This window comes from Trichechus manatus, unplaced genomic scaffold (genome assembly GCF_000243295.1).
Source record: "Trichechus manatus latirostris isolate Lorelei unplaced genomic scaffold, TriManLat1.0 scaffold00169, whole genome shotgun sequence".
In the NCBI taxonomy this organism is placed as follows: domain Eukaryota; kingdom Metazoa; phylum Chordata; class Mammalia; order Sirenia; family Trichechidae; genus Trichechus; species Trichechus manatus.
In genome coordinates this window covers 1,566,290-1,583,822 of record NW_004444105.1, presented here as the reverse complement: position 1 = coordinate 1,583,822, position 17,533 = coordinate 1,566,290, and the positions used below count along the sequence as shown (strand labels likewise).

Genomic DNA, 17,533 nt, shown 5'->3' with positions numbered 1-17,533 from the left:
CTTTCAGGTTTCTAATTGTTGTCTTTGTATAATTTCTAGTTGTGAATTTATTTTGGCATTTTGTTCCTGCATTATTTTCCTTAATTATTCCAATTTTTTGTCTGTATTTTCCACAAATTTGTCTATTTTTTCCTCATGTTTGTCAGCTTTTTGCCTCATCTCTTGGAGAATTCTGAGTATTAGAGATTTGAATTCCATATCAGATAGTTCTAGCATGTTTTCTTCCACTGGAAAGTCATCTGGTGTTTTATTTTGTACACCTACTGGAACCATCTGTCCTGTTTTTGTAAATGTTTTGATATTGTCTGCTGTATTTGGGGCATTCAGTGATTTTTTTTCTCATTTATTGATTGTAGATTTGTTTGTTTCATCCCTTTTTTTTTTTTTAATTTGACTATGTATGAACAGGCTGACTGTGTGTTCTTTGTTGTTTGCTCGTCTCTGGGCACAGTACTTTTTGTCTCTTTCTCCAATTGGCAGGGTGAGTCACTCAGATATGGTACGGTATGGCAGGTCTAGCTGAAGAGGAGTTACTGGGACGGGTTGTTTGTGGCACTTACTACAGCCACCAGGGTGGGTCGGTAATCAGTGCAGGGTAGGTTCCAGTAGGCCATGCCTGAGCTGCTTGGTGGTGTGATGTTAAGGGCACTGTGCAGTTAGGCAGGATGTAGCCGGAAAATTGTTATGTGTGGAGCTAAGATCGATATGGGAGAGAGGAGAGAGGAACAGGAGCCAAAAACAAAGAAAAAAGAATGCTAGGGGAGCTTGCCATTGGAGTGGAGAGATGAGAGACTATCAAACAGAGAAAAACAGAAAAGGGAAGAGGAACAAAAGAAAAGAATAGAATGAATAAGTAAAAATTGGAAAGGTTAAAGAACTGCAAAGTTCCCAGGGATCCCACCGGTGCAGCTATGAGGTCGGGGGAAGTTGCTCCCAGGTGTTGCAATACAGCCTGGCTAGAAGGAGTAGAGGTATACAACGCCAGGTATTCAGGGAACAGAAAGAGAAGGAAGATATAGAGAAACGAGAAACTGAGTAACGAAAAAGACAAAAAGGGAAAAAGAGGGAAAAGAAAACAAAACAAATTAAATTAAAAAGAAAAAAACAACAATAAAAAGCCCCCAAAAAAACAAAAAAGAAAGAAAAAAAAAAACAATGAAAAAGAAATGCCCTCAGGGATCCCTCTGCGTGTCTGTGCAAGCCGAGAGGGTAGTCACCTTGCCACACAGCACGGCCTGGCCAGAAAGGGTTCCCAACTCAAGAAAAGGAAAAGAAAACAAACAAACAATTCAAAACAAACAAACAAAAGCCCCGGGATCCCACCAGTGCAGCAGCCCAGACCCGGAAGCAGCTCCACACTCAAATGGAGCTCCCCAGCCCCTCATGAAGAGGCAAAGATGGTGCACGGAGTTAGGTATTTATGCGAGAGGAGGGGGAGGTGGTGAGAGGTAAGGAAGAAATCAAAAGAAGTGGAAAATAAAGCAACACCAGCAGCCAACAAATTTCACTCAGAGAGCCAGCTAGTGCAGGCTGGTGGAATCCAAGCAGCCTGTGTTTCTCGGACAAGAGACTGTGTCCGCGAGAAGCATAGGGGGCCAAGTGTGGGTGAAGAAGGGTAGGGAGTGGGAAAGTGTATATCACAAATTACCGGAGATCTGCAGCCCCTCAGGAAGAAGAAAAGATGGCGCACAGAGCCAGGTATTTGAGGGAAAGGAGGGGGAGGTGGTGAGAGGTAAGGAAGAAATCAAAAGAAGTGGAAAAAAAAAACACCAGCAGCCAACAAATGGCACTCAGAGAGCCGGCCCATTCAGTTGTGTGGAATCCAAGCAGCCGATGTTTCCGGGACAAGAGATTGTGGCCGTGGGAAGCAGAGGAGGCCAAGTCGGGGTGAAGAAATGTGGGGGTGGGAAAGCGTATATCGAAAATTACCGGTTGTTGTGTCTCCCACTGGAAACTCTGTGATGCAGCTTTCTTGTACCCTCTGTTTGCTGGTCTCCGATAGGAGTCCAAGACGGTAGATCCATGCTGCATTAGCTGGTAGGGGACCTCTGCATGAATCTCTCCTTGCTCTCCGTTCTCTGACAGTTTTCTCACTCCATTTGGTGCTTGGCTGAGTTCTTTATCTCTTCATTTGATGTTTTGGGGTTTCAGGATTGTTTTTTTCTCTGTTCGGCTTAGTTTTTCAGATCTTTGCTGTGGAGGGACCACATGGTGCTTCTGCCTAGAGCGCCATTTTACCAGAAGTCCATAATAATAATTAGTATTTTTGAGTTAAGATTGATTATAAGATCAAAATTATATGCAGTTAGAGTGTAATCAGAGGGAGTTGAAATAACAACTAAATAATATTTAATCTAATACAACAATGTTACTATAATAGACACGTGAATTTCTCAGCAGCTAAAATAACACATTATAGAAAAATTGTCTGCTTTCTGCAGTTCCATGGTGAGCACTTATTACAAGGATGGAAAACAAACAGTAAAATTTGGTGTGTCCTCTCTTCTCACCCCATCTGGAGCAAGGGAGAATGAAGAAAACCTAAGACAGAAGGGAAAAATTAGTCTAAATGACTTATGAATCACAAGTATTACAGACTACAGACTGAGTCCAGCACGAGATGGTGCCTGGCTACCACCACCAACTACTGTGTCCTGGACAGAGCTGGAGAGAAATTCTAACTCATTAAAAAAAGAATCAAAAACACACCAGACTTACTGGTCTGACAGAGACTGGAGAAACCCTGAGAGTATGGCCCCCAGACACCCTTTTAGCTCAGTAATGAAGTCACTCCTGAGGTTCACTCTTCAGCGAAAGGTTAGACAGTCCCATAAAACAAAATGAAACTAAATGGGCACACCAGCCCAGGGGAAAGGACAAGAAGGCAGGAGGGGACAGGAAAGCTGGTAATAGGGAACCCAAGGTCAAGAAGGGGAGAGTGTTGACAAGTGGTTGGGTTGGCAACCAATATCAAAAAACAATATGTGTACTAATTGTTTAATGAAAAGCTAGTTTGTTTTGTAAACCTTCATCTAAAGTACGATTTTAAAAAAAGGCAACACGCATATTTAAAAAATAAATAACATGCAAAAACAAAACAAAATTTGATGTGTCCTTCATGCTTGTAGAAGGTGGAGAGATTTGTATCTCTCAGTTAGAGAAATAATAAGGCACTGGTTTGTCAACTTGATAACAACTTTCAAACTGAACAAACTCTGAAGAAGCAGTTTTCATAAGAGTATTCCTAGGATTTTAGGTCAATGCATATTTAGATCAAAGTAAAAAGAAAAAGTTAAGATTTAAAGTTTAACAATCTGTTCTTTTCAAAAACACTTTCTTCCTCATAAATGTAAGACTATGACTTGCTTTTAGGCACTCTAATTATTGTTTGCAATGAAATAGAGTCAATACTCTTATGAGGTGTTTGTCTTTTTTTTGTTAGCTCTGGAAATACCCCCGTAGGTCAGGAATGGGAGAGGTATGGCCTCAGAGAAACACACTCTGAGAGAGTCACACTGCATCCTCTGCAGCAGCTGAACTTGATTATGATGTCACTGTCAGACTATGAAAGATGGGACCTCAGGCATCAGTCTTGGGCAAGCTAGACGTGCCCAGGCCAGACATCTTTGTTGGGTAGTGCCCCTGGGTAAAACTTGGCATTCCCGTACCTTTTCAGGTAGCAAGAAAAAAAATGCACCTGCCTCCATTCACACCACAGTGAGACAGAATTGCACATATACTCAATAGCCTAAAATCAAGAAGAGAGGAGACACTGATTAGAAAAAGACCTATCAGCCACCGAAACTGAAGACAGAAATTGCACAGCCCTTGGGAGAATATTTGGCATCACCTGGTAACGTTGATCATGTACATATCCATGCCACAACAATTCCACTCCCAGAGAAGCTCTTCAACAGAGACTCAAGGAGATATTTGCAGGACCATTCATAAAGACGTTGTTGGTAACAGCCACAAACTGGGACAAGTCTATCACTTTTTTAATGACTGACAATCATCCTACTTTTAAGATAAGAATGTTTGCCCCAATCCTTTCTTACATTCCAAAACAAAATCTGTACAAACATATTTGGGTCTGGAGGATCATTTACGTAAGTAGAATATTATAAGTTAATCAGTTGGCAAGAGAGCTATAAACTTATGCCTGACCCTTCATATTTTAGACCTCTGAATAGCAACCCTATAGGACAGAGTAGAACTGCCCCCATAGGGTTTCCAAGGAGCGGCTGGTGGATTTGAACTGCCAACCTTTTGGTTAGCAGCCGAGCTCTTAACTCATGCACCACTAGGGCTCTGAATTTTCCCTAGGACTTATCAAATGCCCAATATGGTATGAGGTGCGGGATCTACAACAGTTTTGGACAACAAGGAGTTTTAAGAAAAGGACATCTATCATATGTAATATTTTTTACTAAAACATAATAACCGATAATGACACCTACATCAATTGTCACTGAAGTAAAGTTTATGGTTTTGCATATTTTGTTAGACTATATATCCCCAAGAAATAACAGGGAGCAAGGATTGATTAGGTTCTTAAGGAATAATGATAATGACAAGATGTTGTCAATAAAGAAATATCTGAATGAGGAAAGGGAAAAGTTGGCAGTATGAAGGTAGAGAAAAAGTAGGAAATACTCATATTCTAAATCATATAGACATAGACATAGCTCTATGTTAGGGAGATTGGGTTCCACCATGACTTCTGCCTGTTCTTATGCCAGCATAGTCCCAGGTAAGTCTCCTTGCTAACTCCCATTACTATTACACTTCTTGTCGTCCAAGCGTTTGTAAACGCCAGTCACATCAATAATTCTCCATTTAAATTCAGTACAGTTTTAGTCCAGAATGCATGTACTTAAATATATTTAGCCATTGCATGCTAAACACCTGTTTTGATTTGCTTAACTAATGTAGATGTTTATGATGTGTGTGGATTGAAGTCTAAGTGTGAAAGTATTCTTGAACTGATAAATTGGGTTACAGCTCTCAGGATGAAGGAATTTTTTTCTTTCAGTAAGTATTCTAGAATAGCTTCGATGATGGATGTGAAGTGCTTATTCTTAGAAGAACACCAGGCAGATGATGCAAAGCTACATACATGCTAAAGAATTTTGCAAAGTCTGAGAATCTCTATGACCAGGTATTCCTTGAATTACTACTTACATTGTGCTTTGTGAGGTTTGAAATATTCGTTGCTATTGCTTGTAGCCAGTCAATACAGTCTTCAGCAGAGAGGCACTGAATAATTCCACTGCACACCCCGTCCACAGCAGTGACTTGGAAAGCATTCTGCCTGCAGATATGTCAGAGCAAATTAGATCAGAACTTCATTTGTTTATTTGCAGTTCTTAATAGTGTCTGTCAAAAACCTCTCTTTTCAAACAATGTGAGTACCAGCCTCCAATCCATACTTGATAACTTCTCTTTACAAGTATCTTTTTTTAATGGAACAGTAAAGATAAATACAGTCAATATATAATTTCAAATTGATAAGAAGCATCCTGAGATTCAGGTAAATATGGTGACACTTTGGGGTGTAAAAAGTAAAATATGTAAATGAAGGAGTATCTAAGCAATTTTAGAAACATTCATTTCTGAGTTTACCATAAAATTATACATAGAAATTTATTACTTTGGCTACCATCATCTCCTTTTGATATTTGTCAATGCATTTTTCTGACATAGCATGGAAGGTAGCTAAAAAAACCAAAGAAACAAATAACAAACACCTTTAAAAAAACCACTTAACTGTCATGAGCTGCTGTATTTTGTCAGTTGATAAACAACTTTAAGCCTCATTTTACTCATTTTCTCAAAGATAGTTTGTGACACGATGTTCATATCACACTTGCTGGTCTAAATTTTTATGTTCTAAATTAATGTGACTATTATAAATTTCAGTCACAACCAAACTTTCTCTTAAAATACAATGAAAAGTCTAAATATCCCTTATACCTTATTTTTACACAAATAGTGTATGTGTTGTAAGTTTTTTGCAAACCTGAAACTCCCTAGTCCGTTATTTTCCTAAGTGCATTATGTGCATTATATGTGTGTGGGCATTATTTACATGGGCACATTACTTGCAAAAATATGTTAGTCTTCTATGTATTTGGGTTTTTTTAGAGAAAATTAAATGACACCATTCTAAATTGTTTACAGCAGTACTATAGTATTTAAAGTTAACAGCTTTAATGATTTTTTTCTGCATCAAGTTATCACAATGTTTAGACACAAGCTTACTGGACAGCACTAAATAAAATTCCAAAATGAATGAAAGTTAAACAAATGTTTCATGCTTGAGAATCACTATTGTGCAACAATAGCATTTAAAAAATGCACAAAGTATATTCAAATTTCAGTCAATTATAAAGCAACAGAAAACTTCTGCAGTTCAATATTCAAAATGTTATTAAGTTGTATAAATTTATATATTTTCGTCCAAATAAACTAACTTTTCTGGCTTGTTTGTAGCTTGTATTTGTGGATATTAGACATGATTTCATTATCTGCAACAACCATCCAATAAGCCCACAGAACATACCTCTGACTCTAAGTCATTAACTGTTCTGCCACTCTCCCTGCCTTTATGATTAGCACACATATCATAGCTGGGCACATGGTAAACATTTGGAATAAGGCACTCCAAGTTAATCTAAGTTAATATTTTTAGAGAATTGACTTTCATGTCCTTGACACATATTTTCTACGGTTAACAGTTTTACCTTTGCCAGAGTGTCATACAGTTGGAATCATACATATACTTTATTGTGTTCAAAAAACCCATTGCCGTTGAGTCGGTTCTGACTCATAGCAACCTTATAGGACAGGGTAGAACTGCCCCATAGGGTTTCTGAGGAGTGGCTAGTGGATTCAAACTTCTAACCCTTTGGTGAGTAGCCGAGTTCTTAACTACTGCACCACCAGGGCTCTGGTTTTATTGTGTTCAGATATACTTTATTGTTTCACTTAAAAATACATTAGAGGCCTCTGAGAGGAAAAAAGTGTTGTCTATCTCTTTGAAATATAGTTCTTTTGAATTTGGGACAAAAATTATTCATAGTCAGAAAAGCATATTATAAATTTACATGACTTTCTTAGCTTCAGATCTGATATTCAACAGCATGTAAGACATTTAAAATATTCAGGCAGAAGTTCAACAATCCATGGAAAATGAGAACTAATTTAAGTGTAGCAATATACATTTCTTTCTGCTCTCTCATTATCATAGCTATTGCTTCATGTACCATGAATTAAAGCATGCCTTGAACATATTTTTGCCGTCTTCATTAAAGGAACACTGGCAGCTTGATATTTTGAGCTGATTAAAGTGAATACACTTAGATTAACTCTGCAATCTATGTAATATATATATGCCATAGAGAGAATACATTTTTTTGAATGACTAGTTCATGGGTGGTGCAAACGGTTAACACACTCAGCTGCTAACCGAAAGGTTGGAGTTTACAGTTCACCGAGAGGCACCTTGGAAGAAACGCCTGGCAATCTATCTAGTTAGAAAAAAATCAGCCATTGAAAACTCAGTGGAGCACAGTTTTACTCTGACACAAGAGGGAGGTCTCTATGAGTCAGAATCAACTCCACAACTATTTATTTTAATTCTTTTTAACCTAGGCTTATAGGTTAATGTACACCATGTTTTGCATTCTTTGTTTCAACTTTTTAAATATGTATGTCTTTCATGAACATAAGTACTTAAACAGTTTCTTTGGTTATGTATGACCTCTTTCAAGATAGGCCAATCATAAAGACTACAGTTTGAGTTATATTTCAGTCTCTACTACTCATTAAAGGAGAATATTAGAAAACGATCCCACTGAGTTAATCCTCAGTTTCCCCTAGAGGAAAATGAGATAAATACACATATTTTTCATTGAGCTGATTTAACAAGCATTTACTGAGTAATTGGTGAGATCCAAACAGTTTCACATATCACTGAAGTATATAATAATTTCCAAATAATCCATTAATATGTGTTCCTAACATCGATATTTTAGATTGGTTGGTGAGAATATTTCCACATGGACTTGTTTCACTGAGTACCTATGAAGAGCTGCAGAGCTTTTGTTTTTATTTTTAGCTTTTAAAAAATGTTATTTTTTGACTGGCAATAAACAATAATAATGAATCATCTTCATTTTGTCTTATTTTATAGAATTATTTCTGCACTCAATAGACTCCATTATCCATTTATTTAGTATTGTGAGGCATTAAACTTTAACAAAGTTTATAATACTCTCAAGGATATCTAGATGGAATATCTGTACAGAGAAAGAACAAAAGAATGAAAGGAGCCATGAAAAGATGTGGAGAAATCTTAAATACATATTGCTAAGCAAAAGAAGCCAGTTGAAAGTGCTGTATACTGTATGATTCCAACTACATGACATTCTGGAAAAGACAAAACTACAGAGACAGCAAAAGATCAGTGGCTTTGAGGGGCTCAAGGCAAGGGGGGAGAGATGAATAGGTGGAGGACAGGCCATTTTTAAGACAGTGAAATTATTTTGTATTGTACTGCGATGGTGGGTACATGATATTATGCATTTGTCAAAACCCATAGGATGGTAAAATACAAATTGCAAACCCCTAATGTAGACTATGGACTTTAGTTAATAATAATGTATCACCATTGGTTCATCATTGCAACAAATATACCATAAGAATGCAAGACTTTAATAATAAGAGAAAATGTGCAGGGAGGGAAGGACCTCTCTGTACTCTCTGCATAATTTTTCAGTAAACCAAAAACTGCTCTAAAATACAAAAAGTCCTTATTTTAAAAAAATCATTCTTCAAAAAAACAAAATCAAACTCTAATTTCAGAAGGTTAACTCAGATGGCACCTATTCCATAACAGATATTTGGAAGAAATCTCTCCCACTTCAGTTCTCCCAAACTTTCTAGTTCCTTTATGACAGTACTTGCTGCGTCTGGTTTTTGTACCTGCTACACACCGTTCTTTCTTACTAGGTAGCAAGATCCTTTGAGGAGAGGCTGTGTGTGCTACTTTGCACTTCTTGCAGCTCTAAGGTCAAAGCCCTTAATCTTTAAGGACAAAAATCCATCTCCACTTTGCCCTAGAAATCCACTGCTTTTGCTAACCTGAGATCTGATTGTCATTCAAGGAAACCTCACTGTCCGACTCTAATTCTGAAATTTCTGCTTTTTGACTATAAACCCTCCCTTTCCAGCACCACCCAATAAACTTATTCTTTCTCATCTTTTTAACCCCTTCCTGTCATCCTAGTCTATAAATATATTTAGGGTATATCTACATTCTTCCCTAGATTTGACTCCCTGTTTATCCATATCAATAATATGTTTGTTGCCATCCTTGAATTTCCTGTCACCTTGACTTACAACTGTTCTAATTTGCTAATTCTCAGCCCTGAATGACTTCAATTTAATTAAGTTTATAGACTTTTCTTTCGAATGTGCCAAGATTTCCTGGCAAAGTAAGCATTTGTAAAGAAGTCCGAAAACAATTGGCCTCTGGGAGTTCAGGGTCCTCGGTTCCTCATATCTATTTCACTATGTTCCTAACCTCAGAGGGGTCATCATTGCATATTGCAGATCCCTATCCTGCAAAGCAACCATTTTTTCTTCTCTTGTTGACTGGGTAACCCTCTGTCTCATAGCAGCTCATACATAAGGAATTGGTCCCTCTGAAACTCCTGAATTCTTCCTATCTCTGAATGAAATTTAATTCAGGTCATATATTGATACCTGAATTAGGGACATTACCATATGATAAATATATGTTATCACTGATTAAAAAAAAAACACTGTGAAGTTTAAATTCACGTATATACAATAGAATATATCAATAACACAGCTCTGTTACAATTAAGAATGAGAAGTATTACTGAATTGAAAACCACAGGCCTTGGGCAAAAACAATAAATAAACAAATGAAACACTAAATTTTCAGTCTAGCTAAATAATTTTCTATATTTTCACCCTGGGTCAGTTATTTATCCTTCCCAAACTTCAGGTTCGTTGTTTGTAAGATAGAGCTACTAATATAATCCACTATAATTCTTAGCCAATGTGTAACATGTATAGAACAAGATATGATCCATAGAAAATTTTCAATGAAAGTAGCTATTACTAGTACTAGTAATAATAATAAAAAAAAATAGTCAATTCTGAATTATCGTGACACATGGGATTGCTATGGGTTGGAATCGGCTGGGCAACAACTGTTTCTTTGCCCTCCATAGAGTTTTCAATGGCTGTGATATTTTAGAAGTAAATTCCCGGGACTTCCTTCCAATGTGGATTCAAACCACCAACCTTTCTCTTAGTAGCTGAGTAATTAACTGTTTGTGCCACCCAGGGACTCCAATAGCAGTAATAATAGCATCAAAATACACATCACTCAGGCAAAAAGTTACTAGTGGAATCAACTTCACAAAAATAGATTATAAACATATTATTACTCCTGGATTTAAGACTTTACAACTAATTCGAAGCCTGTACTGGTGAAAGTTATAAACTTTGTGTCTATCACAAGTTTACTTTACAGCATTTATGCTAGTGCTAGGCCTTTTATCATGATTCTGGTGTACATCAGTACTACCCATCGTGTGGTAGTCGTGGAGGTCATGGATTCACTCTTGTCACTATTCTGGGATGAGCAGAAACAAATGATGACGCCCAGGTCCCCTGCTGTTGTATAGATGGCAGACTACAATCTAATTCTCCAACCCACAGATCTTCTCTTAGAAAACCTTAAGGACTCATATTCTCTTCATTCAATTTTATTAGTTTTTCAATATCTCACATTTTTGCAAGTTAAATAACATATGAAGAGATGGAAGAGCAGTGACAGTGGTGGAGGAATCATCACTACCCATCACGTTGGTCTTCTGAACAATAGGCAAGCATTTTATGAGGACACAATACCATCAGTCGTTCAAGACAGTTGCCACATGAAATTGAACATTCTAAACACTAAATGAAGCCCTGGTGGTGCAGTGGTTAAGTGTTTGTCTGTTAACCCAAATGTCAGCAGTTCAAATCCACCAGCCGCTCCTTGGAAACCCTATGGGGCAGTTCTACTCTGTCCTATAAGGTTGCTATGAGTGGGAATTGACTCGATAGCAATGGGTGAGTATACACTAAATATAATGGGTTTTCACTGTAAATGATTAGGTTAGAAGCAATGCCTAAGGATATAAAAGAAGTTCTGATACTGTCCAAACTGCAAAGGTACCAAGAGAGTTGATGAAAAAGCTTTGATCAAGAATATAAATAGAGCCAACATGGAGCTATAGATAGAATCACCATGCCATCTCTCTGCAGCTAAGACCCAAAAAACTAAGTAAAATAGATACAAACATCAATCCTGGAACACTGAGTGTCAGATGAAGGGATAAAGGACTCCATCAAGTACTGAATGGTATAAGAAATTGACAAGAGAACAGAGAACGAGGAGAGCTACAGAATGGAGGTCACCTAACAACTAATGTGGCATGAATTTGTCATCTTATACCTCAGCCACTAAGAATCCTAGACAGGAAGTACAGGAAGGCAACTTCATGGAGCTCCCAACAGGAGACAAAGCTCCCGGTAACCAGCAGATATGCTTTCCCACTCCCCACCCTCCTTCCCTGTATGAAACCTCTGCTGTTTTCCTATGGGCTACAGTCAGTCATCCAGAGATACCAACTCACTGCCACCCAGGTCCACCCTGACCCCAAAGGCCAGTTCCCCCAGAGTCATTTTTTAATTTTTTTGTTATTGTGTTTTGTTTTTTTTTTTGTTTCTTCTCTCTCTCTCCCTTCCTTTCTTCCTTTTTCTCATCCAGCTAGCCCTGTGTGCCATCTCCACCATTTCTTGATGGGCTGTGCAACACCACTTGGCTAGACAGCCACCAACACAGCCCACCTGGTTCGGTGTCACCCTCACCAAAAGGCTGCTTCAGCACCATTTTTTTTGTTTTGTATCTCTCTCCCTTCCTTCCTTTCCTTTTTCTCATCCATCTTGCCCCATGCACCACATCCCCCTCAACAGGACATGCTGCAAACCTTGGCTAGAGAGCCACTGGCACATGACCTCCCAAGGTCTGCACTACCCCCATAGGCTGGTTCCTTCAGTGCCATAGTTTTTATTTTTCTTTATCTTTCCCCTTCTTCCTTTTACTTCTCCTTCACACCTAGGCTCTGCACTCCCTCTGCCCCTTCCTGAGTGGCTGTGCCATGCAGCTTGAGGAGTGAGACATCAGCTCGCTCCACCCCATTTCTCCGTTGTCCCCAACAACTAGTTCCACAGCATTATATTTATTTTGAGTTGTTTTTGTTTTTTGTTTCTCCTCTCTCTTTCCCTTTCATTTTCCCACCCACCTAGCTGAGTGTGCCACCCAAGCTTCTTCTCGACAGGCCAAGCTGCACCACTCGGCCTCAGAGCCACTGGCACACGGCCTCCCCAGGTCTGTCCTGTCCCCACCTGTCCAATCCCACCATGCCACCATTTTTATTTCCTTTTTATTTTATGTTCCCTTGCTTCTGGTTGTCTTTCTTCTTTCTCTCACCAATTTAGCTCCACACATCACATCCTCTCCCTTCCCTCCTGCCTATCAGCACCACACACTGAACGCCATGCACCCAAGTGGCATAGGCGCAGATCCCCATACCTCATCTCACTCTATACCACAGCCCCACCCAGCCAGGCCCAGTTCTTGCCACAAATGACCCATCCCCACCCTCCCCCCGGACCTGCCTTGCTGCACCATAACTGAGCAAATGGTCCTACCCACCTGGACAAGGGGCTGAGAAGTATTGAGCTCATAGGCGAGAAAGCAACAAAATATGCCCAGTCCACCTGTGCAGACATAACCAAATAAAACAAAAAAGCAGAATGAAACAAATCTACAATCAGTAAGCAAAGAAAATAATTCCTGAGTGTCCCGGAGACAGCAGACAATATCAAAACATTAAGAAAAAAAAAAAGAACAATATGGCTCTAGTAAGCAACATAAATAAAATACCATATGACCTTCTGGTAGAAGAAAAGGCACTGGAACTACCTGATAGGGAATTCAAAAGTAATATTCAGGGGTCTCCAAGAGACTTAAGAAAGAAATAAGAAAAAACACAGACAAAAATAAGGAAAAAATAGACAAAATCATGGAAAATACAGCCAAAATCAGAGAAAACACAAAGAAATGGAAGAATTCAGGAAAATAATATAGAAAAAAAGTCATAATAGGGCAGGGACAAGATGGCGGAGTAGTCAGACGGCTTCCTATAACTGTCTTACAGCAAAGACCTGGAAAAACAAGTTATTTGATTGTATATGAATATCTAGGAGCCCTGAACAAGGCAAAGTTGAGGAATCAGACTGAGTAGTGGGGGGAGAGGGAGACAGTTCTGAAGAAGCAAGAAGTCCCAGAACGCAGCTAGAGTCACAGCTCTTCAGCCCTGACTGGCTCTGAAGTATGCAGTGAAGCAGTGAAACAGCTGCGAGTGCTCAGGAGCCAGTTTCCACATCAAGAGACATACAGGAGCAGAGATTCTTCTTGGACACTCTGAACCAGTGAAAAGAAGCTCCCAAGTGGTTAAAGATGACTACGTGCATGCAGCCTTTCGTGGGGATTAAAAAAAAAAAAGCCCATTTGGGAAAAACCTCTCTCCCTTTTACCTCCTCCCTCCCCGCTCTGCACCGGGAGTGCGCTGGGCCAGAAGTAGATCCAAAAAGGTGCCCTGACCCATTCTCCTGGCCTTGGAGAGGGAACTAATAAGCTACTGGCTCCCCTAAGCCAGGAACTCTGGGGTGGTACAGCTCCTTTGCTAAGCACAGGCATAAGGGGTCCGTAGACTTTGAGTGCTTTACACCTCTGTATAGACTTGTGGGGACCCATATCAACAGCATTAGCCCTCATTCCCACAGTACAACAGAGTAAATATCTGAAGTCTAACTTCAACTGTTTCAGCTGTGAAGTGGCAGATTTGTGACCCTAGACACAGCCCTGCCCCTTAAGCAGGAATCTTTACCAATCCACACCAGGGCCTTGAGGACTGGTGGTGTCACCTACATGACCTAGTCACCTGCTACAGGAGCCCAAGAAAAACTAGTGCCCTCGAGTCTTTACAGCCAACAGAGTGGGGTGCTCATAGTCTGGCTGCAAAACCCTCCTACCTACTTGCCCTAGGGAATAGTATGGTTTAATTGTTTTCTGAGATCTGCTGAGTTGAGTAATGTGTTGTCTACAATGATTAAAACAACACGTAAACAATAGATCATCTCAGGAATGATCATGAATTCTCTGGTTAAGATATTGTTTTAGTTAAACAGAAAGGCTGCTGTAATGCCAGATCTTAGTGTATTTTAATCCTATTAAAATACATATAAGTTTTTATTTTATTTTTTTAAATTTATACAGTTGCATGATGTAGAAGTGTTCAGCTAAAACAAATACTGAGGGGAAAAAAAAGGACTGATTGGTTGAATCTAGATGACTCCTTATATTTCTATTTTTATGGCACCTAAACACATCAACAGCTTTCAGCAACTAAATTAATTATACTCCATAAATATTACAGTAAAAAGAAGTTATAAATATAGCACAATTCAGAACGGATTTAACAGCAATTTAGATTCAAAACCTAATTTATTTTTCACTCATTCATTCAACAAATATTGATTTAATATCTGCACATGGAAGGCTCTGTGGTTGATTTCTTTCCCCAAGGAAGTCACAGACTAGTGGAAATGGATATAGTGGGTGGTAAGGGGTCACAAGAGAGCACTTGGAATAATGTTAGGAACCTGGAATCTATACGATATGATTCATGTTTCACTTCAAAAGTTAATAAAGGAATGATTACCTGATTTTCTGACTTGCAACCAGAAGGTCCAAGGAGTTTTGGTGCTTGTAATAGGAATTATGAATATAGAATATGGTAGAGATTAAGAGAAAAGGAAATGGGTTTTGGACATTCTGATTTTAAAGTAATTGTCGGTTATCTCTGGGAAGTGTTGTTAGTAGGAAACTTAGTCTCTGTTATTATTTATTTTTTATTTATTTGATAAATTAACTTGATCTTTATTTTTTTTTATATCAGATAATCCATATTGCACAGATTCAGAAGGGCATAGAATCTATCCCTCCTTTTTCCTTGATTTCAAAAAATTAGCTACTTAGTCCTTAGTCAGATCTTTTGGTAACCATTTTTGGAAAGAATTCTTATATAAAAATCCAAAATCCTGGAGTTCCGGGAAAATGGTGCTCTAGGCAGAAGCACCACGCCGTCCCTCCACAGCAAAGATCCGAAAAACTAAGCCTAACAGAGAATACAACAATCCTGAAACCCTAAAACATCAAATGAAGAGATAAAGAACTCAGCCAAGCACCAAATGCAGTGAGAAAACTGACAGACAACAGAGAGCAAGGAGAGATTCATGCAGAGGTTCCCTACCAGCTAACACAGCACGGATCCGCCATCTTCAACCCCTATTGGAGACCAGCAAACAGGGGGTACGAGAAAGCAGCCTCACAGAGCGTCCAGCGGGAGACAAAACAACCAGTAATTGGCGATATATTCTTTCCCACCCGCCACCCTTCTTCGCCAGACTCGGACTCCTCTGCCTCCCGTGGCCACAATCTCTTGATCGGGAATGCTGCTTGCATTCCACACACCCAAACAGGTGGCTGTCTGAGTGCCATTTGTTGGCTGCTGGTGTTGCTTTTTTTCCACTTCTTTTTATTTCATCCTTTTCTCTCCCCACCTCCCACTCCTATAGCTCAAGTACCTGGCTCCGTGCACCATCTTTGCTTCTTCCTGAGGGGCTGCAGAGCTCCATTCGAGTGTGGAGCTGCTTCCCTGTTTGGGCTGCCACACTGGTGGGATCCCAGGGCTTTTATTCGTTTGTTTGTTTTGACTTGTTTGTTTGTTTTCTTTTCCTTCTCTTGAGTTGGGAGCCCTTTCTGGCCAGGCTGAGCTGCGTGGCAGGGAGACGCCCCTTCTGCTTCCACAGATGTGTAGAGGGATCCCTGAGGGCATTTCTTTTCATGTTTTTTGTTTGTTGGTTGGTTTCTTTGGGGGCCTTTCTTTTTTTTTTTTTTTAATTTGTTTTGTTTTCTTTTTCCTCCTTTTCCCTTTTTGTCTTTCTTCATTGCTCAGTTTCTCATCTCTCTGTATCTTCCTTCTCTTTCTTTTCCCTGAATACCTGGCATTGCATACCTCTATGCCTTCTAGACAGGTTGTACTGCAACACTTGAGAGCGACTTCCCCAGACCTCATAGCTGCACTGGTGGGATCCCTGGGAACTTTGCAGTTCCTTAACCTTTCTGATTCTTATCTATTAATTCTTTTCTTTTCTTCCACCTCCCCTTTCTGTTTTGCTCCATTTCATAGTCTCTTATCTCTCCACTCCAATGGCAAGCTCCTCTAGCATTCTTTTTTGTTTGTTTTTATGTTTTTGGCTCCTGTTCCTCTCTCCTCTCTCCCATATCCATCTTAGCTCAACACATAAAAAATCTCCCTGCTGCATCCTGCCTACCTGCACTGTGCGCTTGACATTACACCCCCAAGCAGCACAGGTACGGCCTACTGGAACCTGCCCAGCACTGATTACCGACCAGCTCTGGTGGCTGTAGTAAGTGCCAAAAAAAACCCATCCCAGTAACTCCTCTTCAGCTAGACGGGGCCTGCTGTACCACATCTGAGTGACTGAACCTACCAGTTGGAGAAGGAGGCAAAAAGTATTGTGCCTACAGACGAGCAAACAACAAAGAACACACAGTCTGCCTGCTCAGACATAATCAAAATTTTTTTGAGAACAGGAACGAAACAAACAAATCTACAATCAATAAACAAGAAAAATAACAACTGAATGCCCCAAATACAGCAGACAATAACAAAACATTTACAAAAACAGGACAGGATGGTTCCAGTAGGCGCCCAAAATAAAACACCAGATGACTCTCCTCTGGAAGAAAATGCACTAGAATTACCTGATAGGGAATTCAAATCTCTAATACTCAGAATTCTCCAAGAACTGAGGCAAAAAGCTAACAAACATGGGGAAAAAATAGACAAATTCATGGAAAATATGGACAAAAAATTGGAAGAATTCAGGAAAATAATACAGAAACAAAATCCCAAAATAAATTCACAACTAGAAATTATACAAAGACAACAATTAGAAACACAAACGATAAACAACAAGATTTCAGAAATGGATGATGTCATAGAAGGGCTGAGAAGCAGATTTGAAACCGTGGAAGACAGGATCAGTGGAATTGAAGACAAACACTTGGATGCAACTCTATTTCAGGAAAACTCAGAAAAAACAACAAATAAAAATGAGGAGATACTGAGAGTAATGTGGGACACAATCAAAAGCAAAAATCTTCGAGTGATTCAAATTCCAGAGCAGGGGGAGAAAACAGAAAACACAGACAGGATCATTGAGGAACTGCTGACAGAAAACTTCCCCAATATCATGAAAGATGAAAAGCTGGCCATCCAAGAAGCTCAAC

The 17,533-nt window shown here is 39.4% G+C and overlaps 1 protein-coding gene across 1 annotated transcript in view; it reads right to left on the bottom strand.

Annotated features, from left to right (window-relative positions):
• Nucleotides 1-17,533, bottom strand: part of SNTG1 (syntrophin gamma 1) — a 664,017-nt gene that overhangs the window by 358,411 nt on the left and 288,073 nt on the right. Inside the window, exon 10 of the mRNA XM_004386583.2 lies at nt 5,185-5,314. Coding sequence (XP_004386640.1) covers nt 5,185-5,314 — 130 coding nt within the window. The remainder of the gene's footprint in view (nt 1-5,184; nt 5,315-17,533) is intronic.